This window comes from Neodiprion virginianus, chromosome 3, assembly GCF_021901495.1.
Source record: "Neodiprion virginianus isolate iyNeoVirg1 chromosome 3, iyNeoVirg1.1, whole genome shotgun sequence".
Taxonomy (NCBI): Eukaryota; Metazoa; Arthropoda; class Insecta; order Hymenoptera; family Diprionidae; genus Neodiprion; species Neodiprion virginianus.
In genome coordinates, this window is record NC_060879.1 from 28,841,264 (window position 1) to 28,867,550 (window position 26,287).

The 26,287-nt window shown below is 44.5% G+C and overlaps 1 protein-coding gene across 8 annotated transcripts in view; it reads right to left on the reverse strand.

Moving 5' to 3' along the window:
* Window positions 1-25,840, reverse strand: part of LOC124299738 (putative transcription factor SOX-15) — a 29,863-nt gene extending 4,023 nt beyond the window's left edge. The window contains exons 1-6 of one of the 8 annotated variants that reach the window (XM_046753058.1): window positions 25,601-25,840; window positions 21,802-22,395; window positions 12,338-12,521; window positions 11,211-11,481; window positions 2,339-2,561; window positions 323-591 (exon numbers count right to left, since the gene is read on the reverse strand). In XM_046753058.1, coding sequence (XP_046609014.1) covers window positions 323-591; window positions 2,339-2,561; window positions 11,211-11,481; window positions 12,338-12,521; window positions 21,802-21,965 — 1,111 coding nt within the window. In that variant the 5' untranslated portion in view covers window positions 21,966-22,395; window positions 25,601-25,840. Of the gene's footprint in view, window positions 1-322; window positions 592-2,338; window positions 2,562-11,210; window positions 11,482-12,332; window positions 12,522-21,801; window positions 22,684-24,760 lie in introns of those variants that run through there. The other 7 variants (XM_046753057.1, XM_046753056.1, XM_046753055.1 and 4 more) reach the window with 7 other exon arrangements.
* Between the last annotated feature and the right edge of the window lie 447 nt (window positions 25,841-26,287).

The window sequence follows — 26,287 nt, forward strand, 5'->3', positions numbered from 1 at the left end:
TGTAAACGGAGCAACCGGCTCGTTCCATTTGAAAGTCACCATTATATATTGCAATTTATATTCAATTGGCTGTATGAATATTTATGCCACCATTAATTACCATATATAACCGTTCACATGCTGAGTCGTAGGTAGTTTCTTTTGAACACAACTACCGTGTCCACCTTCCAATTCATAAACATACTTTGTGAGTTTAGTGTATAAAAAAATCGGCAAAATTCATCAAGTATAAATATCCTATCCGAATCGATATATCATATCCACGATCTTAAAATTCGAGATCAATGACGCGACTACCGTAAATGAAACTTGTTATTGTTACCATCTGGTTCAGGACTGGCGACGGGTGAAATATCTGGCGAGTGGATGATCGGTGTATAAGGACTTCCATAGATTGAGTTATTTTCTGACTTGTACTCTTGCATTGTCTGTTGTTGCTGTTGTTGCTGTTGCTGTTGCTGTTGCTGTTGTTGTTGTTGTTGTTGCTGTTGCTGTTGCTGTTGTTGTTGTTGCTGATGATAGAGAGACGCGATAGGCGAGTGCCCTCCCCAGGACATTTGCGGCATGCTTTGATAGTTATCCATTTTAGTCCTGAAACAGATCATTTCGTTTCAAGGATCAATTAATCGTTGTCGCCAATAAATCATCGCGCCTTCTTACGCGGCTTGTGAGATTCTGCAGTGCATATGGAGCTGCGAAATGGCGTTATCACAAATTATTTATCGACCGATTGCGAGCAGATATCGCGGTTCGTTATCGGCAGTCACAAGCAGCTAGCGCAGCGTAAGCGGCTTGGTTATCTCGAGGAAAATAGCGTCAAGCAAAGTCTACGTGGTCAAAGACTATCCTTGATCGTTAGTTTTTCTCGTACGACTACACCTTCTCACCAGCCGGAGTTCGTTCCATCGGCGATAACGCGTTTACGGCGTGAAAGTGCAGTGCATAGATGTAACAACACGCACGTTCAACACCAGTGCTACCCAATCTCTGGAGGAACAGGTACATGCACGTGCCTCGTCCTCTCGTAGGACTTTGCAGAAGTGTGAGGCGGGCACTATGCTCACCTCGACCAGCTGGCGTGTAAGTTACCCACTTACTGGGACCCCGGTTATCGCGGTATCGACCATCAAGGGACACCTCGCTTGTCTGAATTGGCTATAATGCTTATATTTCGACGAAGGTCGTGCGGCTCTTCGCTAAACAACCATTGCAACTCAATACTGCTTATCCTAGGATCACTTTCGGAGACGTTATGGTTGCGCGGTCAGAGTTTGCTATAGTTGTGGCCGGTTTTTTATCCATGCAATTACCATAATCATTGCGATTTGGAGCGATGGGTGCAAGTTCACAAATTTCTCGAATCATCAAGGCAAGCACATAAAATGTCTGAATTGCACTTAACGCAATCGCTAGCTGGTATTTTCCGCATATCGCTATTTCTTACGGCGTGTTCTTACTATGTTTTGAATGAACTACACAGGATTTCAGAACAGTTTGAACAAGAAGCAAACCCCTTCATGGACCAATTAATCCGTCTAATAATTAAGCAATTTTGAATTTTCAACGGAACTCAAAATATTCTTGGCCTAATGGATAGAGACAAAGAACTAGTGCATTTCTTAGTAGCGATTGCGGTGAAACGTTTGCAGTGATAAAAATTCACATGCATATGACCCGATTCGAACTGAAGAATTCATGGCGCAAAGTGCACCATGACGGAATGAATGAAGTGTATGCACGGAAAGATTTGTACCCTGCAAAGAAGAGTTGTTCAACCTTACGCGAGACCGTAAATTCGCAAAGTGCAATATTTTCACACATCCTTTCTCATACGCGTAGTATTACACTGCAACGTCTTGACGAATGGGCGGATGCAGCGTTGCGCGGGTGAGGCTCGCCGCAGTTGGGGAATCATGAGGCAATTCGCAATCTTTCGTTTCACAATCGTTTCCCACGTCGTTGGTCGAGGAATGGAACGTACGTAAGAGTGTAAGAAACCGCCGCGAGGAGGAAGTTCCTTCCAAAAGGATTGCTCGAGTGCTCTGCATGCATTACAAATGGCAAAATTCACGGTGCCTTAGTCGCGTCTGCATTCCGAGCCTGACGAAGCATGCGCTCAAAAACCCGAAACACCCCGCAGATAACGAATTTATACGAGGTATCGAAAGGTGACATCGGTCGTCGAAGAAGTTGAAACAAAACACGCACACACACACGCACCGGTTCGACATGTACACCTGAGATTTATACTCACTCCATCAATCAGTCTCTCCATTTTTTGTTACGCCAGATCTGTCGCTCGGCCGACGAGAGGAAATTCATTTTTATATATACTCACATGGAATGATGAATCGTGGGCCCAGCGGGGTTGGGTCTGGAACCAGGGGCGTTTGTTGCGGTAGGTGGTGAGGCCGGGGCCCCCGGGGCTCGCTTCGCGTGTTTTCTGCGACGTGGTCTGTACTTGTAGTTGGGATGTTCCTGCATGTGTATCACCCTCAACCTCTCCGCTTCCTCGACGTAAGGCCGCCTGTCCTGCGGCGTAAGGCCCCGCCATTTCTTTCCTTAAAATCAAACCGTAAGATGAGTAATTTTAATCGTCTTTGCGTGAGATCTCCCGGTCCGATCGTGCCTAAAAAATACAGACATTCTCAACGTATCCTTCACCGGGGGATGATTCCTCTCAAGCTGATCACGATACGAGATAGGCGCCATCATTAGACCCTCGCGTATCCCGTGGTACGTTTAGAATTCCCGAAGGGAATCGACGCACCGGCACGCGCCCGACGCTAATTGCTCGCTTCTCGAGGGCACGCGCATAATTATCATTAAATACGTATAAACGGCGTTTCCCCGGAGTTATCGGGAGGATGGTAAGGGCAGGGGAAACCATCAGGAGCGAGGCGAGGAGGTGCAAGCCAGGAAACACGAAGTTGGATCGGCGAGGCATCCTCGCGAGGTCCAGAGACTAACGAAGGCGGATGTGCCCATAGCTCACGAACGTAGGTTACGTACACGAGATTGCCGGCGTACGGAGGTTGCAGCGCACATGCACGAGGTGGAGAGCACACAGGCCCACGGGGGCGTAGATATGGGTGCGCCGGGCCTCCTGCATCATGGGCACGAACCATTATTTCATGTCCTTCCTTTTGTATTTCATTTCTCGAGGGACCCTCCTGCAACCCCGTGCGTGTGCAGGTTCCAGCTCTCTTCTCAGAGAGAGAGAGAGAGAGAGAGGGAGAAATAAAAATCGAAGTAACCACAGGATAGTACCGATAACGACAACGATAATAACGACAGTGGACCGGTTGTGGTTGTAGCTGTAGTTTTCAATAATAATGATAGTAACGATTATAATAACAACAACAGCAACAACAGCAATAATAATGATGATGAGGAGACGAAGAACTTTTTCCCTCCTACAACCATTTCTGTCATCTCGCTTCCTTTTTGCTCGTTTATCGAGGCGCAGCGCTAGCTCCTCTCTAAGCTCCGGTAGATTTAATATTCCTGGGCGCGCTCTCCGAGGAGCGTCACCGTCACCGTCACCCTCGCTGCGTGATTCATCCCACCCGCGCACAACATCGGAGACGACGCCGTATAACGTTCTCCGTTCTCCGTTCTCGTTAAGTATTGTAATGGCTACTAGTTTCTTCGCCCCCTTCTTCCCTCTGCCCCCCCCCCCCCCCATCCTCGATCTTTTCTTTTACTCCTTTTTCTAACCATTTTTTACATCTTCCGTTTCCCTCGCCTCGAGGAACGGAACTTGCGAGTTATATACGTAGCTATATCTAGACGTCTTTTTGTAAGTTGTACGATAAATTTTCCCTCATTGTAAGTATAATGTGGGTATACAGATACGCAGATGCTTACGGGAAATGGAGGAAAGAACGTAGAGCAGAAATGAAAATTCGATTTCGTTGGTATTATTTTATAAAACAGAGTGTCTTCTTGAGTTGTAATTAAATCGCGAATATCGCATGGCGACGGAAAGAAATTGATTGATTGAACCGGTGGGCCGACAAAATATAGTTCACGAATCGGGTATTTTCTTTTTCGAACCATTTTTAGTACGTACCTGTGTGCACGTGATATTACATTCTTACCTGAATTCCGAAAAAGCGAGTCGATTTATTCAGCCCGAGTTTTAGTAAAAATTTAGCCAAATAATTTTTGTGATTTTTCAGCGAATCTTCGTACAAATTTGGTAAGAAGCTTCCGAAATTTCACGAGGATTTTTACGAGTGTGTAGTAATTAGAACTTATGTTCTTGATGAATTATAGATTCGTCAATTGGTAAAAAAGATTTTTCACGCGTGGTTTGATAACCGTGACACCTTTACGCATTTTGAAAAAGTGAATCCTGTCCGTCCATCCGGTTTATAATTTCTTGGTCTCTTTCTTTTTCTTCCTCTTTCGAGATATATTTTGGGTCCGATAGATCGTCGGGTAGGTCGAACGAATTGTCGTAGAGATTGGACGCTCGAGGATACAGAAACGTGTTCCTTTTTCTTCTACAATCGGCTTATCGGAATCTCGAGAATAATTAAGGTTCCCACCCACGACAGTTCCACGAGATCAGGGATATTACGTAGCGCATGGCAAAGCCTTACGTGGGCCCCGTTTACATATCGGACAATCTCTGTGCATAAGCTAATTTAATAATACCAATTAGAAATTTAGTATTCCCCCGACGATCATGCGAGCCTCGATCGAAGACGCATCAAATTCCGCTTCGATAATGCCCGGCGACAATTTCGGAGCGGGCCGGTTCGACAGACTGACAAACCGATCGAGAGATTGCTCCAGATCTAATTATGATTACACGCGGCTGTAAGTGTGTGCGACATAATGGTAAGGATAGGTAGACACATCCGACAGTCGGGGCAGCACGGCTCTCTTTCCTCTCCGTCAATATCCGATTCACACCGACGGCGCGACGTTCGAGAAATTAATTCGACGGAGAATCGACGAAGAAAAGTTACGGACCCCCCCGCTGATGCGAAATGCGACAAAGTCGCCTCCCGGGGCCCGGCCGTGACGTCTTTGTCCGGCGGGAAAGTAACTGTCAAACTTGATGCGAGTGTCGTAGCGTCAGGCGTCGTCGTCTCTATACCGCAGGCGGTTTTTCCCCATATACCCACCTACCGGCTTCACCCTGTCGTACACGGGGCAGGTATGCGTCCGAGTGGCGGAGGATATGCCTTACACGTGGACCGCGAGTCGGGCTCGCGTTATGCGCGACTCCTCCCAAGTCTGAGAGCAGGCCAACAGTCCCTGCTGAGGCTTCGTGAACGCTAAACACCGACACGGGGCAACACAACAAAGATACATCACGGGACGGGAGACGTATTATTAATGGTGACAGTGGGCGACCCAGGTTGGGCGGGGTGCTTGGGCCGCCGATGTGGGCCTCGCCGAGCCTTAGCGGGTCTCTTCGCTCTTCGCTCTTCGCTCTTCGCTCTTCGGCAACGATCTCGACCTCCAGCTTATTGCGCTTACGTTAACTTTGGCCCCGGTATTGTCAAACAAGCCCTTCTCGGATTCGCGAGTTTTATCTCATCGTCAGCCTTTCACGCCTGTAGAAGCTGTGCTTTGTCCGAAATCGAGTAAATTTCTTTACTCCGCTTGCTAAGATTTTAATCATCGCGAACAGTTATGATCGAATCGGTAGTGGATTTTCATAGCGTAAATATAGAATTCATTTGCAAAATTTATGAACGATACAGTTTTGAAAAATTAATTTTTCTTGGATAACATACTCACACCTTACACCAAAGCTCGCCAAAGACTGTTCGATTTATTCCCAAAAAAATGTAAACACGAAATAGTGTAAACGGTAAAATATCACGCAAACTTCTTTGCTACGAAATCACAGCGCGGTTTTATCACAAGCTTGACTTTGAACAGTGGCAGAAGTACGGCGTTAGGATCAGCTTTTCACGTCGAGAGCGCGTAATTCGAGTTCCGTAGTGGGAATCGCTCTGGATGTTCTTGAGGATCGCATGCCTACTGCGTTGGTTCACAATCATTGAGCCCGTCGTGTCCTCGACGTATTAGTTACACGGTAGATATACGTCGTGCATAGACAATAGGTGGCTGGTGTGAATCGCGATCCGGTTAGCTAAGAATAAAATATTTTAGCGGATATTAAGTAGGTCAGCGCAGCCTGGCTTCTGGCTCCTGGCTGCTGGCCGCTGGCTGGCTGCTTCCAGTAGTCAGACAACAAAGAGTCACTCGCACCGTCCGGGTGAGGAATCGGCCGAATGCATCTATACGCACACACGTGTCACCGCGCGATTCTCCGGAGGCATAAGCGGCTTGTTCGCGGCGAAGAGAACCGGCGACCAGTCGATTCGCACGGAGGACTCCTGCCGACGTCCGTGATCCTAGGCGGAGAGACGGCTGAAGGTAGTCAAGCAGTCGGGCAGGCTGCAGCCTCCCGCAGGAGGAGAGGAGAGGAGAGATCGCCCGCTCGTAAATCCCCCGCGATTTATCTCCCCATTCATTTTTTCTGACATTCAAATCCCGCGGCACCGACTCTCGGCCCGCGGGGTGAAACGCGGCTGCTGCGGGATGCGCGGGAGGCCGCACATGTATGCGTGTTCCAAGGTAGAAACATCGGAGGACTCGAGGAGCACGGCTATACCGGAGAGATTGAATTATCATCGCATTTTCACGGAATATACAGAAGAATCTTACCTCTCGGGCTGAGGTAAATAGTCGGCGTGTGTCGTAACCTCAGGGCTGCGACGATGGCGAAGGAGGAGGAGGAGGAGGAGGTCGAGGTGGAGGTGGAGGTGGAGGCTGTCTGCAGTCCGCGGTGTGTTAGTAAGGAAGGGTGCGGCTCGGGCGCACTCCGCCTCATTACCTGGCATTCTATGCAGAGGTCTGCGCTTATGGCTTATTATTGCTTAGCTTAGCCTGCAGAGAGGAGCGAAGCTTCGTCCCTCGGCCGCCGCGTCTGCCCCATCCGATCATCTCTGTCTCTTCATTTTATATGTATGCGCAATTATTGGGTCCTCTTCGCCGTCCGCCCGCGTCCCGACTCGCCCGATCTTGTCGCCGCCCGATCATCGGGCCCGCTAGACAGAAAAACAATTTCCAAAACCTCCAGGTCGCCCGGAGTTTCCTGCATTAACGGATCACCGGCAAGGTGACCGTTTTTCAGTCCTACGAATCCCTAGATCTCCGCTTTTGGAGCCTGATATTCAAATAAAAAACGTCGTCAATACCACCAGGCTCAAGTTTTTTCTCAGCGATATTTGTTTCCGTCGATTTGGACATGCTGTTTTCGATTTTTTGTCCATGATGCGTTTTTTTCTTAGTTACTCTCAAGATATCCTCAAGGGAAATTTCAGAAAAACCGTTTGAAATGAAGAAGTTCAGGCCGTCTGATCCTTCTTTGTGCTTCATTATAGACCCTAGCAACTTTTGGTTGTGAAGTACAACTGATCAAATATAACAAAGTATAATGCAGAGGCGCGTTTCTGTCGTGGATAATTATTTCCATGAAAATGACGGCCGACGTAATTCGTTCGTTACACGTACTGAAAATTTTAGGATTCAAACAAAAACCGACATCATCTTCAACGCCCGAAAGTATAACAAGACGCCTGCACGGCAGAGCTGAGATCCATGTCCCTTGGCGCGCGTGCTTCGTGCAGCAGGGGTCGTTACTCATGTCAAATTAAATTTTTTTCTCTCTTTTCGTTCTTATAACTCAGCGCCTGCTTCGTAAAGCCGGGGCCGTTAATTAACCGCCGCGTCGACAGTAGGCGCTTGTAATTAGAATAATATATAGTAAGTTATGAACTCTCTGCAGTGACCATTGGGTATGTAATATACAGTGACTTTAGAGGCGAGGCGCGTGGGCAAGTTTTTTCTAATTTGCAAAATTTCACATCCCTCATCAGCGGCTACTCGAAATTTCTCACCATGCTTTAATTGGTACGAAATTTTTTTAATTCGCATGAAATCATGTTACGTAAACGCACCAATGTCTAATCTCAAGTGGATGAATGTACTCCTGCACCTTCCTAATCAAAAGTTAGGTAGGAAACAAGAATCTTTTAAACAATCTGCAGTAATATTATCAGGGCCAATGTTATAAGCGAAGACGAATGAAACGACATACTTTTAGTAAATGTTTCATAATTAAAATATTTAAAATGATTATTTTTAATCCGATTTCGACGTTGAGAAATCTTATATCACAGAATAGTTATAACACATGATTTTTATCGTTGATTTTAATCGTTGTTATATCGTAATCATAAAAATATCTGTTTTTGTCCATTCTAGAGACACTATATGCAAAATTTTTCTCAAACAATATCTGGAGATCTTTGTGGTAAACAAAATAAGCCCAAAATCACTCGAATCGGATGAAAGCACCAGAGTTTCTTCATTTTGAACGTTTAAATTATAAAACCTTTTCTCCAATTGTCGATATCTTATTATTAGCTTGTATTATATTCGGATTAGGGTATATTCATATCCGTTACGTAGTGCGGACTTTGAATTGTTCGTGTTCACTATCATTGGTGCAAATAACATTACTGGAGTTTTTTGAAACACTTTTTGCTCTGTTCATAACTTTTCTTTCACACCGTCGAGTCCATTGATTTGTTTCGAATTGATGCCGTGCAATAGTCGCACGAGTAGGTATATCACAGCTCAAATGAAATAGTAACAATTACGATTTGACTAACTAAAAGTGTTGACTGAATTCACAATGTCGCACGATTTGAAAAACATTGCCAGAATTCGCTTACACTTACAGTCCCAAAAAGTGTCAAAAGGTGAACCTGAAAATCTGAATCGAACTGCAGAATTGAAAAATCAGGCGTATAGTTTTTAATCGCATAACGGTGAAGTCCTCGACCTGCAGGGCAAAACGAGCATGTGCCACAAAGTCTGACTGACTCGTTCTAAGAACCATAGGATAATTTCTAATGTTGACATACGCCCCGAAAGAAAGACCGGCTAACGGTTGGCAATGATTAATAAAGATGCGCAGGCACGCGTGTCGCCGGATATAAGGCCCACACAGTACACCAAAGCGCCATCCAGCGTTTTATACACCCGATGTGCTCGGCCGGAGTGCAGCACTTGCGCAGCTTGCCAACCAGCTCGTTCCACGAGGTTTAACCACGGCTGTGAATTTGGTTCCAAAGTTGCACGCACGCACACCTTCGCCCTGACGACGTCGACGGCGACGACGGCGACGAACTTTTACATACGTCGCTGTTGAAACGCGTGCGCCTGTGTGCAGCTCCGCAATACGGACGGACGGACGGACGGACGGACGAAAGGCTGGCGGACGGATGGACGGGGAATGGACATCAGACGTACAGCACGCGCATGAATATGTAGGATGTCTGGAAAAAAGAAAAGCCTCGTTCCGATGGGGGGCCCTCCGCGGGTGCAGGAGGCGACACCCGACGCGCATAGCAATCGCCGACGCGTCATGCCAATAACATTAACCAAATCGCCTAATACACCGATTTTCATCTGATAAACTTATAATGCCGCCTGGGTGGCAAGGGACCCAGAATCGTCGTGACTGACGAGGAAATATTCAGGCCTGTAATATTCACTCACGGAGTCAAGCCGAAATGACTGGAAGTCGAGCGTTGAACCCGTACCCTTCGGAAGTCACTTGGAAATTCGTTACACGTAGAAGAACTTCGAACGTTTAGGAATCAAAAGAAAATCATTCGAATTCGAGGTACTTTTTAACGTTGGAAGTCGCTGAGAAGTGAAGTAGAAGAACTCCAAACGTTTGCGAATTACTTGAAAATCACCGACTACTCACCCAAGCGGTTCTTAAGCGAATAGCCTCGAGAGAAGTATCGAAAAACGGAGTTACGAGCACAAGTTTTTTTATCGCACGACGAGCTGCAGCCGGTTTCGTAAGCAAAGATTAGAACGTTCGTAATCATACGATTTAGCAAAAGCAAAAAATCTTTGATCTTCCGAGAGTAATTAATTGTGAGAAATCGAAATCTTGTTGAATTCAGATAAAGTATACGATGCGATGTCGATTTCGAAGAGGAATAGGTATACCTCCTTGAATAATTTCGAATTTGTAAAATCAGCGGCGCTCCCGTCACGATAAGGTGATTTCCAACCGCTTGCATTAAGTAGTTTAGTTTCACGACCTGCAACGGCGAAGGATCGAGCTCGTACGTCAAGACATTACGGGACATGTTATTTCGCGTGGAACATTATAGACACATCAAAGGCTCGGCCAAGACTCGCCGGAGACTTGTGGCTGTCAGAGAAACAAGTGTAGGTGTCGATACTCCGCTTACTATACTTACGTCAAAATTATAACCGACTCATATTTATTGGCGCGAAAGAAAAGACAAGATGGAAAAAGAAGCGAAAGAGAAGAATAAAACTTAATCCGGAATCCCCACTGTGAACGGGCTGAACCTTTACGCAGCGTTTATTTATGAATGTCTAGAACTTCAGAGGGCAAAAAAAGCACATAGTTGTCAAAATTTGACGATTTTGGTACGCTGGTTAGAGCAGGAAAGCTGCCGTACGCTTTGGAATTGTAATCAATTTGAAAACATTTTTGAGATACTGCATCGTAAATCAAAATGTAAATCTGATTGACTCGGATGTTCATAGTTCAATTATCAATCAAAATAATTACGACTAAAATGACTTGATTGAATTTTTTTTTTTTTTTTTTGGGTTGAATCCCTCTATTCCCATCACCAGAGACTTTTTTTAGATAACCCTCGTGGGCGAATTTCGTACAGTGAAACATTAACACAGAACTTTAGGTAAGACCTTGAACCGTAATTCGTTTTAAAAAAATCAACCATTTCAGCAGAGTTCTTATTTAGTCCTAAACCGAAAGGTGAGACTTGCCGAGTCTCCGTGACGCCACAGCAACCTCCGGGTCGATTCGAGGCCGGAAGTAACAGTTTTCTCTAGCGCGAAGCTCTGTTCGCGAAGTTGATCATCGGCTCGAGAAGGCGGTGGGTATATCAGCCATTGTGGCGTATACGCGTACAGTTAAAGGGTTACGGAACAACGAGGTCAGAGCGGCAGGCCGCAATCTGATTTTCTCGCGGTAGACGCATACATGTAAAAGACGTGGCTGCACGCCGCCTCGACCGTATCGAATTACTTCCATGTACATACATAATATATAATATGTATACAAGTATATACGCGGAGGTCTTACTCACCGAGCATCTTGCTGAGGTCGGCGTTATGGAGGTCAGGATTTTCGTCGGCCAATTTCTTTCGCTCAACCTTCGCCCACACCATGAAAGCGTTCATGGGCCTCCGTATGCGCTGCTCCTTCAGGCTCCGTTGGGCGGAACTTCCCGGATGGCACATTTTCACCCCGGACTGCATCGAGGGAATACCCTGCTGATAGTCGAGTGGTGGTCCTGATGCCAGCCAGGACATATCCTCCAAGCGCTGCTGGGCCTGGCCGCTCAGCATGCTCGGAATCTGCGCACGTTTCATCATCGTTTTGACTTTTTCAAAGGTTAGCTCATCATATTTAAAATTTGGTGTTCACTGGTCGGTGAAATCTTTTGAGATCTCACGAAATTTCCGGATCTGATATGCGAGATCAAATCGACGAGCGCAGGGAGGTGACCCATTGGGCAAGTGGTATCATCGCTCTTTTGCAATTCACAAAGAAGCAAGACGTTCGACATTCGACGAACATAGGCTCAACTGAATCCCGTGTAAAATTGAACGGTTGTTACGAAATTCTTTTTTCCCCTTGACTTAATAACCAATTTGTCCGAGCGAGATACGACGACGGAACTAAATCGTCCTTTGTCAATTTTATTGCACGCCTCGGACCACGACGTATACCCATACCTAGGTATACCTACGGTTACGCAGCACCGATGTCATTTCTTTTTTCACAACCATCAATTTGTCACAGGTATAGCATGTCAATGTCTGTCCGCTTTATTGCCCCACCAATGAGACCGTCCACCACCAGCCCAGGAGTCCAGACTCTGGTGTCTAAAATAGCTCGAGTGTCCAACCACAAACCCATAACGCTTTCGGCGTCCGTCTAAGGTCTACGGTAATTCATCGTATTATACAATCCAAGGTTATAAACTAGCCGAACAAGAGACTTTTCACCAGCTCGGCCACCAACCGTGGCTCGAATAACCGCTTCAAAGGCGACACGGAGTCTCTATTCTTACACGAAACTCGGAATTCTTTCATATCAGGTACTATTCTAACAAGAGAAACCGATATCCAAATCACGAATGTACTCGCTCGAACGGCTACGCAAAACAAAAAAATAAACAACAACAAAAAAAATACAATAATACCGTACTGGTATTATCTGGGCGTCAACTGGCATCGGACTCTCGCTGGCGTCGATTCCGGCGTCGATATCGTAGGCCCTGGACGTCGGGGTGGCGTAGAGAGAAGAATGAAGAGCCAGGAGACCCGGAGATCCTCCGTAGCTGGTTACAGGCGGAGGGGTCAATTCGCTCCTGTCGTAGTTGTCCAGCATACTGAAACGAGAAAGAGAAGATAAACGTCTGAGTGTATAACATCGATGATTTGCGAGCGGTGTATAAAATGGAGCAAGGGCCCCAGCGAATTGCGAGGACTCTGATCAGCTGATATAGACGTAACGACGACTCGAGTGACTGAACATGACGACTCGATACCGCAAGTGTATAATACAAATGTTCATTAACCGGATCGTTCGCCACATCGAGATGCACTGAAAATACTGGGGGAGGAATATCGGATGCGGCCGCAGTTTCCGCCGCTCCTTACCATTTTTCTTGTACCATTGGGTTATACCGAGCGGAACGTAGGTACGGCATTCGCAAGTAAATACGAGTCCGTCAATCACCTTGGGCAAAACAGTTGATCGACATGAATGAACCGTCGAAGGCCATCGCATGGCATTCCCACGATTGTCCTTACCTACCGCGTAATACGCCGGTTCGAGTACAAATGCAGTACAGCTCGAGAAGTCGCACCCGCATCATTCGACGTTTGGAGTGTGCGTTGAAACGGCCAAGTCGCATGCACGTCTGCGGGCCCACACTCTGTAACCTCATATAATGGCTATTGTTTCGCTCTCCGTAGCGAGATGCTGATCCAGGGGGTAAAAAACTCGTGGCATTTTCATTCAGTAAGGAGTTCAGTGACTGCACGCTTTACTATACGCTATCAGCTGAACGTAGACGGACTCCCTTCTCGATCTACTTCGGTCCGATCCTTTGGGCTGGCTTGGGCCTCTCGGCCAGTACGTGAGAACGCGATCGGGCGACTGATCGGTTACGGGTTGGGTTTCTCAATCGGATCGGTTATCGGCTGATGACCGACCCGATCATCGCCCCGAGGGTCGGCCGTCTATAAGGGTTTTCTGGCGTCCCGGAAACCTCCGGACGTAATCGTTTGCGGTATACTTTACGCAAGGGGAAATAAATCCGCGGTGTGTATGAATCGAGGAGGGCGATCTAGATTTCAGGAGACGAGTGCGCCTCGACGCTGGGATTGTGAAAGGACCGAGAAAATCGGTGTGAAATCTCAGGGCGGAAGTCGGAACTGGGGCGCTACTAGATTGTAATCTAATCTAGCGCGGTCATAATCGTGCGTGTATCTCGACTATACGTTGCACGGCCCTTCGTTGGCATTTCTCTGGATCTGGAAGCTACGCGCGGTGTATTAAGTGATTAATTAGTCTTCGCTCGAACCAACTTTGAAGCGAGCCGTGTTGTACAGGGTTCGTGTGGAACTTTTGCCCAGCGAACACAGTGCCACTTTCTACTCTCATCAAATTTTATTCCGTCAAAAATTGTGTTGGTAATGATGCTCGCTATCCTCGATCCATTCAATTTTTTCTAATGCACCGTGCATTTTCACGAGCCATTGTTTTGTTGCGGAAAACTTACGGTATTAATTTCTTTCGGAGTATTCATCGGCCGATTATCCTTGTCCGTTATATCTGTGAGTATAAATTCCACTGCGTTCAGAGTCTTTTCACTAAAATCACACAACAGTGCGATACTAATTCACAAATGTGTAGGGTTAATCAAAAGTTCAATCACTTTTAAGACTCGAATTGCCACTGATAACACGACTTTTATTACAGTTCTGCTGCCAGGGAATCATCGAAGAATAAAACTCGACCCATAATTACCGGGAATAATAAAACGCTACGACAGTTGGATAATATCATCAATCACTTCTCATATTTTCTTGTTACATGTTGTTACATGCAAATATAGTTCGAAATCCACCCAGCAATAAATTGGACCTTCAGGGTGAGCAAGTTGAAAGTGAATTCTTTGGCTTGGTTTATCGATGGTACAACGTTTACAGACAATAAAATTAATTTTTTACAATCGCATCAAGACCCGGCGCGTTGTTCGCCACGTGTGACCATCACCTGGCTCCTTCATTTTGCACGCTCTACACAAGTCCAGATTCATGTGCAATTCTAATATATCGCACGTGCACTATACTGCAGTATTATGTGCATACTGTTCGGGTGGTAAGCTGCTGCCGTACAGTGAAATCTCAATGGTGTAATACCCACTATAATTCAAGTGGCCTGAACGGTGCAGTACTGAATGAAAAGTGAATACCCGAGTGTGGATTGACCGCTTCGTCGACGCACTCACGAAACACCGTGTCTATGACGATGATTTGTATGCGATAAGATGAAAATTAAAAAAAAAAAAACAAACAAACAAAGAAAAGACACAGGACAAGGGGGGGGGGGGATTTTATTCAAAGAAAGTCGGCAGACCGATGCATGTGAAGGGAGACGGAGGTAGAGAGAGGGCTGTACGCGTCTGCTGGTGTTGTAATAAAATAGTGTTTGTCATCCTTGAGGATTTGATGACGTGTTTCTTAAGCATCCGTGTAAGTACATTCGCGTAGGTGCTCGTGGTGCCACGGTTCTGTTCACCGTCGCCATATTTTTCTTTACACCCTCGGCTAACGGGAGATCGGCTCTTCCGCTGTGATTAAAATCCAACGGATATACGACGGTCCGTAGTGTCTATTGTGAGCGTGTGTTGGAGGCTCGAATTTTCGCCTCGCCGCCATCATGTACAAGGTACATACATATGGCGCGTAATACCTTTGCGACACCGTTTGAGAGGCTGATTTACAAGGTGGCAAAACTCAGCCGCGACTTGTAATATTTATATGCACATATACATATATATATATATATATATATATATAACAAACACACACACAGATACGCGACCTTTCGCAATATGCTGGTATGCGCGCGAGGCTGCCTCTCAGCAAGCCAAAAATGAATTTTCAATCAATCGAAATCCATGCCTACTGCTGCAGGATTACCGGAAGATTAACTGTACGCGTATTGACAGATCGTCATAAATATACATACAAAGGATACCCGCGTGAATAAAAATATCGCGAGATTATCTCCGAATCAATTTTTCAATCTGCGGTATTTGCTTCATGCTCTCTAGAAACTCGTTATTAAAAAAAATAAATAAAAGTACATATGTATACACGTATGTGTAATCGTGCGTTCATATGTGCGTGTGTACAGCTGCATGAACTGTCATTTTATAAGGCCTGATTAAACTTTTAAATTGAAACCCGCGCAATGGTTTGGTTAGTAAGCGGAAGCTCCGACCTCAACGATTCACCTCTGCACTATTAATGCTTTGCCGTTTGAGATTTCAGATTAAAAGGCGCATCCTCGTACCGTTTATAGATTTTCGGATTTAATTTATAGCTTAATTGAGCGATGTATATGTCTATGCTCTTAGGCATAAGCTTCTCCAGCGTAGGCTAGGTTATTGTTTAACGTTACTTGCGGCTGTTCTCTGCTTTGGTGCTTGTATGATAGTGAATGATAAAAAAACTTTGTTTTGAGTTCAGTAACAGAAAATGTAAATCTGACAATTTGTATAAAAATTATTAACCTTTAATGGTTGCGTTGGCGTTATGTTATCGAGTAATTGTTCAACAGCTGTGACGAAATATTTTATAACTACTATTATTATCACTTTCTTACCGCGATTGCGGCTTGACGCTAATCGGCAGCAGCTTTATTCATGATATACGTTTCAGAAATAAATTTAATTTTCTACTGGAATGCGAAGACAGGGTCAATCGTATGATTTTCCAGTCTTCGATTATTTAGAATGACCATTTGCATCGGTCGACGAACGCTGCAAATATAGACACGATCGAAATTCCGCTAAGACATGACGTGCAATTTTCGGGTTAACGAACCGACAATACTCGTAAGTACTTCGAACCTAATTTCGATGTATAATAACCCTGTAATTTCACAGATTTGAAGTCTGTCAGTATATCCGAAGAAAAGCCGAGCGGTGTCGCGAAGATTAAAGAAGCTGAAATTCGCATCACCGTAATGTTTTAGATAGTTTTTGTTTGGTAAGCGATGTCAATTCGGTGTTGGAGATAAAATATAAGAAGAAGAAAACGCATCGACAGCAAGCAGCAACCGCAATATGGCGACTGCGGTGCTGGAGGATTTCAGAATCAGGAATGGAAAGCCGTTCGTTTGAATCGATATCGCTGCTGTTAAGAAGCGTGCGGTTTCGAATATTTTCACTGTAAATAAAGCTCCACCATTGCACCGAGCGAAAAGTCGTTAACGAATACCGCATTAGATTTACGATTGAACAGCGGTCGAAACAAAGGCTTCCGGAGTTTCATTGAACGAAAATATTCGGGTGCAGGTAAAAAGGTAAAAACTTTCGGAACCCACGTATGGGGCGTGGCTTATCAACATGGCGTTGAAAACAGGAGGATCAGCTGATCATTCGGAGCAAATTACGCGAACTTCAGAGCGCCGAAAACTTCGTGCAAGCTGCTAGGTTTCTATTTTGTTAACTTGAGGCGAGAAGCGGTGAAAAGCATGATAAAAGAAGACTTTTATAATTAAATATGACTCCCTTGGTAAAGTTGGTATATTTTTTGCCACCAGAGGGCGTCTCGCGATGCTTCGGATCTCGTTCAAAGTGCAACGCTGAACCGACAATGGTTGGTTAGACTGAAACGCGGCTGTAAGTATTCCGCGAAGCAAACCAGTGTATGTCATGCAAATTTTCAGACGCTTCCTTCTGCGGTATTCGTATTGACATTGCGTTCAAACACGCGGATCGTTAAACAGGAGGATTTTCTAGCTATTATATTGTGATTCACAATCGCGGTTTGGCCAGTCACCGAATTAAAGAGCTGCATCGCTACGGCGACGTCGCGATGAGGTTTTTTTCTCGGTATAATATAGACGGGGCCTCGAATTCCAACTGTTAAAATCCGACGGCGAAATGTCGTCTGGTTTCGCCTTTGGAATTTTAATATTCAACCTTCTACCGTACGGAATCTTTCACTTATTGCGGGAACGGACTGCAGACCACCTCGGTGATTGAATTATAGACCTATCACGTATCCGCACTTCTTATACACGGTCTGTTCGCAAAGAAATTATTTCCACTCCACGCCTCTAACCTTTTTTAACAGTGATTAATATCCTTCTCCGTCAGTCTTTTTGACGAGGAAAGAACTAGCGCGTGAGCAATTCCACCACGAGTAAATAGCTTAGGTTTTCAACCGTAGCGTACGAATTTATCGATGAGGAGAGCATTGGAATTTGAAGCGTAACTAGCGTCAGGGGTACAGGAGGCGACGTAAGTTCAGGACGTTAGGGGCCGTACTTAAATTACGTAACGGAATTTGAAGAACTTTTCAACCCCTACCCCCCCTGTGTAACAGATCATAACAAAATGTCAACCCCCCCCCCCCCCCCCGTCCCAAATTGTACGTAATTTTTCGGAATCAAATAACGAAATAGCATAAAATTTTATTAAAATCATTTGTATTTTTCATTATTCTTCTATTTATTAATTATTAATTAATTATTAAGTGTTTTAATTACTGTAAGTTGAGTGATCTAATGCCAAGAGCTACCGCAGCGCGCTAGTTTCAAAATGTTAAAGGTTTGGCTATAACAGAATCTGGCGCGGGAATTCAGTTTGAATTTTTTTATTAATTATCAAAAAATTTTACATTCAATTCAAAAAATTACGTACAAGCATCAAAAGACCCCCTCCCCCGTATCGTAACAAAGTGTAACAATCGAGTCTGACCCCCCCCCCTCCCTTACGTTTGTTACGTAATTTAAGTATGGCCCCTTACTTCGAACACAATTTGAGCCGGAATAACACTTCTGTGGAAATTGAGTTTGACGCGGTGTCGAATGATTTTCCGAAGAATTTCAAGCGGCAATATTGTCAATAAGCAGCAGCTCGTCTTTTATTCCCGGTTTGAGTAGGAGATACCGAGAATCAGCTTGTCGGAAACTCAGCCGAGGTACACAGCGTGTGGTTCGAGGAATTATTGATTCCTTGCGGATAATATAATCGATGTTTTGAAATTGAGCCGGCAACGTTTCTCGCGACCAGAGGCGCAAGCCGCGAAGCTCGTTCAAAATTCATCACCCACAGCAAATGCTAATTTTCACGCTAATATCAAGCGGCACTCCATAGCAATTCGATCATCCTTTGCCAAGTTCGAGTCGCACTTAAGGAGACGCTTTTACCCGGAGAGGGAGCAAACGGTTCGTTCTTTCAGCTGCAGACTCGACCAGGGAGTTCCTGCAGTTGAAGAGGATAATTTGAAAAGGCTGTAAGTGCCATTTTTTTTCTCTCTTTTTTTTTTTTAATCGCTCAATTCTTCTCTTCGATTATCCCTTAACGAGCCTAGGATCGCATTCATTAGCTCGCGAAGTAGGCGAGCCGTCAATCCGCGTCAATCGTTCAAATCCCCCAATCATCTCACCCCACGTCGTTGTTTCGTTTCGATTCCTTCACGTATTTCTTCCGAATCAGAGCTCGCGAAATAATTTCTGCATAAAGAATTCCTCGAGTCCTCTCAGACCGGAGAAAAGAACGTGGACTGATTATATCAGTCAAAAATTCGCGTAGCCGTGAAACGAAATTGCAGAATGCAATTTCGAATATGAATTTAGGTTACGAAGGTGCGGTATGGAATTACCGGTCTGTGTATGCGAACTGTTCGTGTTCCGTGCGACGGCCGTGGTCACCGGATGGAACAGACCGGAACATTTCTAATGAAGACAATTTTCGTCGGATGTGTGCGCGACGTGCACGGAGACGAAATCGCTTTTTAAACAATACCGCGGGGTTTCTGGCAGGATTCTACAGGTCAAGTTGAGCTTGGTCATAATGCCTAAGCAGACACCTCTGGAAGTTCTTCAAAACTGACATTCGTATAGTATAACAAAAATTTTCCTATTGCCCAGACACACGACGGTTAAATTGTCTTTGAGATAATTGCTTCACGATATTGCTTGTCTGTCTATCTGTTTACGTAAGTTTGTACCGTGTTTACAGCATTGAATATGTTCATAGGTGAATTTGAAATTATGCATTTGCATCGTATCAAAAGTCTGTGATCCAGTCAGCAAAGGTAATTGACAGCTGTTCTTGTGAAATTGGCAATAACTTGTAGAAAAAAATCTTCATTTCTTTCTCGATCTAGAAGTTTTACCATACGTATTGTATACAACTTTGCCCGCAGCAATTAATAGGTGTTATACTTACAAACGATCCGAACTTACGTGATATAACAGATTGCGATTATCTCCACTCTCAAACGAGTTTGCGAAACAAAAGAAACTTTTTCACAGTATGAATTATTAATAATTTTGAAGATCATTACGTGTCGCTATCGTTTCAAAACGTACAGCAATGGCTGCTACAAATTTTTCTCCATGGTTTATATGACGCTCTGCATGTTGAAAATACTTGCACATAAGAAAAATGAATATAGTTAAAAACAATCAATCCTATGCCAGAGCTTAGCTGCCGGAGTTGGCGTAAAACATTTCAACCGGAAAAAAACTTCTCCGTGTAGTCCGCTATTTTCAACTTGTTGAATTGACAATTTTATTATACAACGAGCAGGTATTATTGAGAAATGAAAGCCTCGCGAGGAGCAGCAGGGATCGAGATAGCGAGAGGCTACGTAACGCGAAGAAAACTTCAACCCCCGCACAAACAACGCCCATGCAGAGCCCCGCGATTGCCGATTACGCTTTAACCGAAGTCGAAAGCTCGACGCCGGTATCCTAGACCCGCCCCTCCAATTTGCCTTGAGATCATCTCCGTTAATCGGTGAACTAATAACAGGATTATAGCTTACCCTCCGTATCGTGTATACTTATCCCTAATTCGCTGTGTTGTTATTAATATGTACCTACTGATACCTAAAGCCACACAACTCTAGCCGTGATAACTTCTCGAACCACGTTAACCTTGTTTGACCTAATCTTTACTTTCCTCGATGAAAAATGGGCGATTCCTTGTCCGTTGTTTGTTTAAATTTCGAGCTGGAAAATCTTAGCCCTGCCTACTTCGCTGAATGTTGAATGCAAATTTTACACCCTGATTGATATGTTGCGGGGAGAAAGTGTGGTTTTCACGTTATAAATGATGAAGTGAGGAAACCTTTGGGTAATTATTTATCAAGTACCCTCGCAGACACGAAGATTAATCAATCAAAGTCACGAAAGTGAAACGGCACCAGATTTTCGAAATTCATCCCCCCAACTTGATACGCGATTTCTCAACGTCCCTTCGTAGGCTTTAATACTGATTACAATTTCTTATGATAAAAAAAACTTTTTCAAGTCAAATACTGATATTGTATCGTTTACGGAAATTTTTCAGTCTAATTGTGAAACAACGTCATCGATCGACCGTCCGTAGAAGCCTGTTCACTCGGGCATTTATCGAGGCAGCGATAATTATTCTCATAATTGATATTCATAACAAAAACGTGACGCGCGGCTCGAGTGCGTATGGAAATATATTTCGAGTCAGCGTCTGGCTCTCGGTCGGCGAGACCGTTCTCCAAAATGGCGGTGCGTTTCGTCCCTGGATACGACGTTGAAAATTCCTTGAATCATCTCGTATAAGGATTCGATTGAAATTAGAAAGTGATAATTTAATCGAGAGGTACATTACTGATTGATTCAACGCTTCTGCATCATCAGCAGCAACAACGTTATATGCATATATATATGTATACATATATATATAGATATATGTATACACGTGGCAACGTACAAATGGGACGAAAGCACAATGACATTATAATTTGGTAATCAAGTTCGATTTCTCTTGACATCGAAATCCTTCTTCGGTAAAAATTTAAGGTCACTCGCGATAATTGTCGTCCGCTGACCGGCCCGACGGTCTAATGAAATTCTGCAATTGCACAGGCAGACATGGACAGAAGAGAGAGAGAGAGAGAAAGAGAGAGTATCGCTCATGGATCTTTCGAGTTACCATTATTCAACGATAACTCAATTCTGTTTTTGCAGATTAAGATGTATACAAGCAAGAATCAGACGAGAGTCGTCCGAGCTTTTGGATCATCTGTAATAAATTACGATGGGCAGTTTAACGGTGACCGTGATCTGATTGTTAATTATGGTATTTCGTCTACAACGCAACTTAATATACGTTGTATAGAACTGTTTCTATACCCATAAAAATTGGAGGCTTGCGGTAATTCCAATTCGCTATATAAAATTACGTGCCAGGAATCGGTTTTTCAATTCAATCGATCCCGGTGAGAATAATCTCGCGCGTACAGAGGGGGCCTGAAAAATTCAACATCCGTACTTGTAACTTTAGTCTGAAAATTTTCGGGGCAGTTTACGGTTGGAATAATTTTTAGCCGTTTATCCGATGCGCATTATTGAGGCAATTAAATATCTCTTACGTGTAGTGCGTGTAAGAAGGGCTGGCCTGTTCGAGGTGCGTCGAGACGGGTGCGCCCACAATGGCGGCCGCGGCGTCTCTAGCTGTCGAAGAATTTTGGACGGCGGGGACAGCTTGATGGTAGCGCTGGCACATTTCGGCCAAATTCCACCCATGGGCATCCATATATTAAGACTGCTTCGCTTTTCCGTGACGTACCATCCATTTCACAAGTTTATACACTTTTTTATTACAATATCGTTTTTGTCCTCATCGCTGCTGCACTTATTATTACGTATAAACCGTGTCATTTCACGGCGCGAATCGTAGCCGCGCCACCGGATTCGCTCTTTGGTTATTATAGCCGGTGATTACGGACCGCGTATTTAAATCGCTGCACAAGCGATTAATATTGGGTGAAAAAATATCACTGGGGAACAGTTTACAACATCGAGTCGTGATCTTTGTTCACTGAAACTTCACCTCTACCTTCGCGACATCGTCCCGAATATAACACACATGTCACTCTTTCAAATTTCTTCTCTTGATTTGAGTATCTGCACTTGAAACGATGATACGTTTTGGTATTTCTTTAACGGTGATCAATTTTCTTTACCTGTGAAATAATTAATATAGCTTTAAATTTATCGTCAGTTTAGGTTTAAAATCGAACCTTTCACCGTATTATAACAACACGTGTTGTACTGATATTCACTGATAAACGTTCGATGGTTTTTAATTCGTTGTCAAAAGTGACGAAGTCATTGGACTGGTAGCGTCGTTTTCTTGCCTAGATTCAATAGTAAACATTTGTTGTTGGCGCCTTGGAATAATAATCACTATCCCGTACGCAGAAGCCAATTAAGCGCACGTATAACAGCCGAACAAGAATCGGCGATCAAATCTATACAACGCGTAGATACACGAGCAGCTGCCGTAAAATATTGATCAATCGTTATATCACAAATAGAAAGCTTGCAAACGCAAAGGAATAAAATAAGAAGAAGAAAACTTGTCCACCCAGACTAGAAGCTACAATCGTTGCGTTACCTACTCCGTATGATGGTCGAAAAATTGCGATGTACATTTGAATTTGAATGTCGCGAAGCGGTTATAGGTGGGTATGTGAACTTATTACGTGCATTCTCAAGTAAATTTGCGAGAATTCGACGATACCATACCGAAGTTACGATAATAGCTCCGCTGATACAGAGCGTACAACATAATCAATCGAAAATATGAGCGAACGTTTCGCGAAATATTGTTTGGCGTTTTCTTTTTTCAACTCTTAATTTATTTTGTCACTGGTCAAAGTTACGCGACACCCAAGCATTCCTCACGACGTGCTTTAAGCGCATCCTTTCTCGTCGCGTCATCCACGAAGGTGGCTCGATAACGATGTCGGCTATCACGTATCGATCTGATATTATCGTTATATCATTCGTTTATACTATATGTTACGTGTTGCGTTTTACGAATCAGTATAATTCAGAGTGGTGTGAACTTTACGTGTACAATCGTGCTTCTAACCACGTATTTTTACATCGCCGCTCGCGATGCGGCAAGTTGGACACTTTTGCGCGTCGCTTCTGTACCGCAGATGAATCTGCATCACGCGTAAATACGTTATTCTTGCGAATACCGTATTACGTAATGGAGGTGTAGGTGTATCTCGGCAGGAGTATCGTATCGTATTGCCGCGTTCAGGCTGCTTCAAGCTTGGCACTGCCACGGTTAAAGGTGGACGGCTGTTTTTTTTTACCTCAACAATAATATAAATCGGTACGCGACCGTTGTAAACTCACACGAGCTCCGTCTCGTCTGTTTCGAGTAACTATTCTACACCTTTGCGGATTCGAACTTTAGTTAGACGAACAATTTCCATTCGCGGTGCAGCCATTCAATTTCGGCTGCTTCAGTTTTTTTTTTTTTCTTTTTTCAACGAAACGGCTGCTCCTTCGAAAGAAAAATGATGTGTCGTCGTATGTAAATCGTGGATCGATTTACCGATCAACTTTTTAACCGGTAACCGCGTAGCATATATTATGTACCATGCTTGTCTGCAGAAAGAATGATAAAAACGAGATGTTTTCCTCACGCCCGTCGCAGCGTTTCTTTTTAACTTGACAAAAACAGGCTCACAAGTTTTGCATGTGACGTTAATCGAGCGTTTAACCATTCATTTAGTTTTTAAAATAAAACGATTGATTTCCTTCAACAGCCATGTGATGAAAAAAATAAAAATGGAAGAAATAAGACGTGAGAAAAACTACGCCTGCAGCCGATTTCTGCAGCGAGTGTGACTCGGTATGATAAAGTGGATGTTATCTCGAAGAGATTCACAACGGCTGCAACGGTAAGTATGGCGAAATTTTGCAAATCGATTTCGCCACATACCCTGAACTACCGCGAGCGGCGTTTAGTGTCTCGATTATTAATTATCGCCCGGATAACAGTGACGAAGGCTTGAAGTACGGGTAATTATTAGTTTAGAAATCAATCGTCGGGGCTGAATTTATTGGAAAGTGTAACCGACAAAGGACTCGGCAGATTTGGCTCCATCGAAAGAACAAGGCCTTCGGAGTCCCCGAGTTACTCGATCTGTACTAGATTTTCGATTTCTCGTACAGAGATCGGCATTGTTTCGACTCTTCTAAATGAGTCACGGATTGCTATACTCTGTCCGTGTACTGTAGACGCTCTGTGGTGACGCTGGGTTCCCTTAAACTGGGTCGCATTACCGATTTCGTGCGGTTTTCTTTTTGCTTTGTTTTTCTTTTCAAGATCTGTTTCTTTTTTTATTATCCTTTTTTCCCCGCTGGTTCGATCGCGGGCCTTATCGCCGTCGCCAGCGATCGAAATCGATCGAGGGCAAAGGATATATCTAATAATTGGAACCACAGCCCGGTCAGGGGCACCGATTTTATTCAATCGGACACAGTTATAGTTATGCACATCTCTGGCGAATGGTTGAAACTTACTTGAGATATTTGTCTCTGAAAGAATATTGCTTGATATCACTTTATTTTTTAAAAAGATTCCAAAGTCTCGCTCTGCGTCTTGATCAATATTTTACTTTATCACCACGTATAAGTATTATACAAAATTAACGGGCCATCAAGAGGCCGAGATCTGTTTATATTACGTACTCGTTTGAAATACGAAATAAGCGTCACACTATCATTCTGTATACAACAATCAGTTACATTGCACTCGTATATTGTACGGATATTTAGGTTTATACCGAAGGCACGATTTAGGCAGTTACGTTTAATTCAATGATATTTTTAACAAACGATTTATAATTCGTAGTCGAATTACAGGTACGTATACGTAATACGGCGCGCCGTGCGGCGTACAACAGTTTAATATACGTATGTACCAAGAGATCCGCTGTTCTACCTTGACAAGTCAACGCTATATATCTCAGTCCCGGTTGCGCACCTTTCAAAAACGTCACACACCTCGGTACATAAATTCGCCTTGAGTTTTAGCGCGAGCTGTCGAACCAAAAAACCGTGGCTCGAATTCCGGCTTGCGATATCCCAGCAGACGACCGATTGCAGAATAATATAAAATATACCCTGCCGATTTCTCGAAGCGCGCGGTTTTAAATTGTTTAAACTTTTGCGGAAATGTCGGTCCCTTGTGCAACGCCCGTCAGCAGCACAAGGTACGTGGCGCGTGGGAGTATGACATAACAATAGATCGATCGGCGATCGGCGATCGGCGAATCGGCACCACACTGCTGCAATGTATACTTATATATGTATAGTTACGTGACTACTCGTATATGTATTTACGTAAAATTGAACACCAACCGACACTCCGCTCCCCACAAACGATCGGCCGACCGGCGACCGGATATGTTCGTCGATTATATTCTTCTTCTTCGCGGTTTTACGGACGGAAATATACCGCTGTCATCGGTTTGCGACCGATAACGTGCGCTGCTGTCCGGCTGGCTCTGTGCTTCGTGGTGCACGACTTGAACCGACTGAACGCTGAGCGAGGACCGTCGACTTTCAGGTGAGCGGGAGGCATGAGCGTCGATGACTCGTGTCTCGGGATCGGCAAACCGTCGACTGCACTGCTGTGCGGGCGGGACCCCGGGGCCCTTGGGCCCCGTCTCGCCGCGTCGCGCCGCGCCGCGCCGCGCAGCCACAGTCCGCGCACAAGGAGAACGCACCTGGCCATTCCGCCTAGGGGAAGCCTCACCTCTGACCCTTGTCCTCGCAATATCGCCTTGGCACGATGGGTCAGCCCTTCGCGGATTTGTCTCTCTCCCTCCCTTCCTCCATCTACGACCTCAGGTTTGACGAGACTCGACCGAACGCCTGTTCCATTCGTGTAATAGTTACACATTGGACAACCGAGTGATCAGCGATCGGTGCAGGAGAAAATTTTCCAACTCTTGAACTACTGGCTCTTATTAGTTTCAACCTTTTTCGCACCGAATGTTGAAGTCTTCTGGTATTTATCGTGATACGGATCCAGGTGTGAAAATC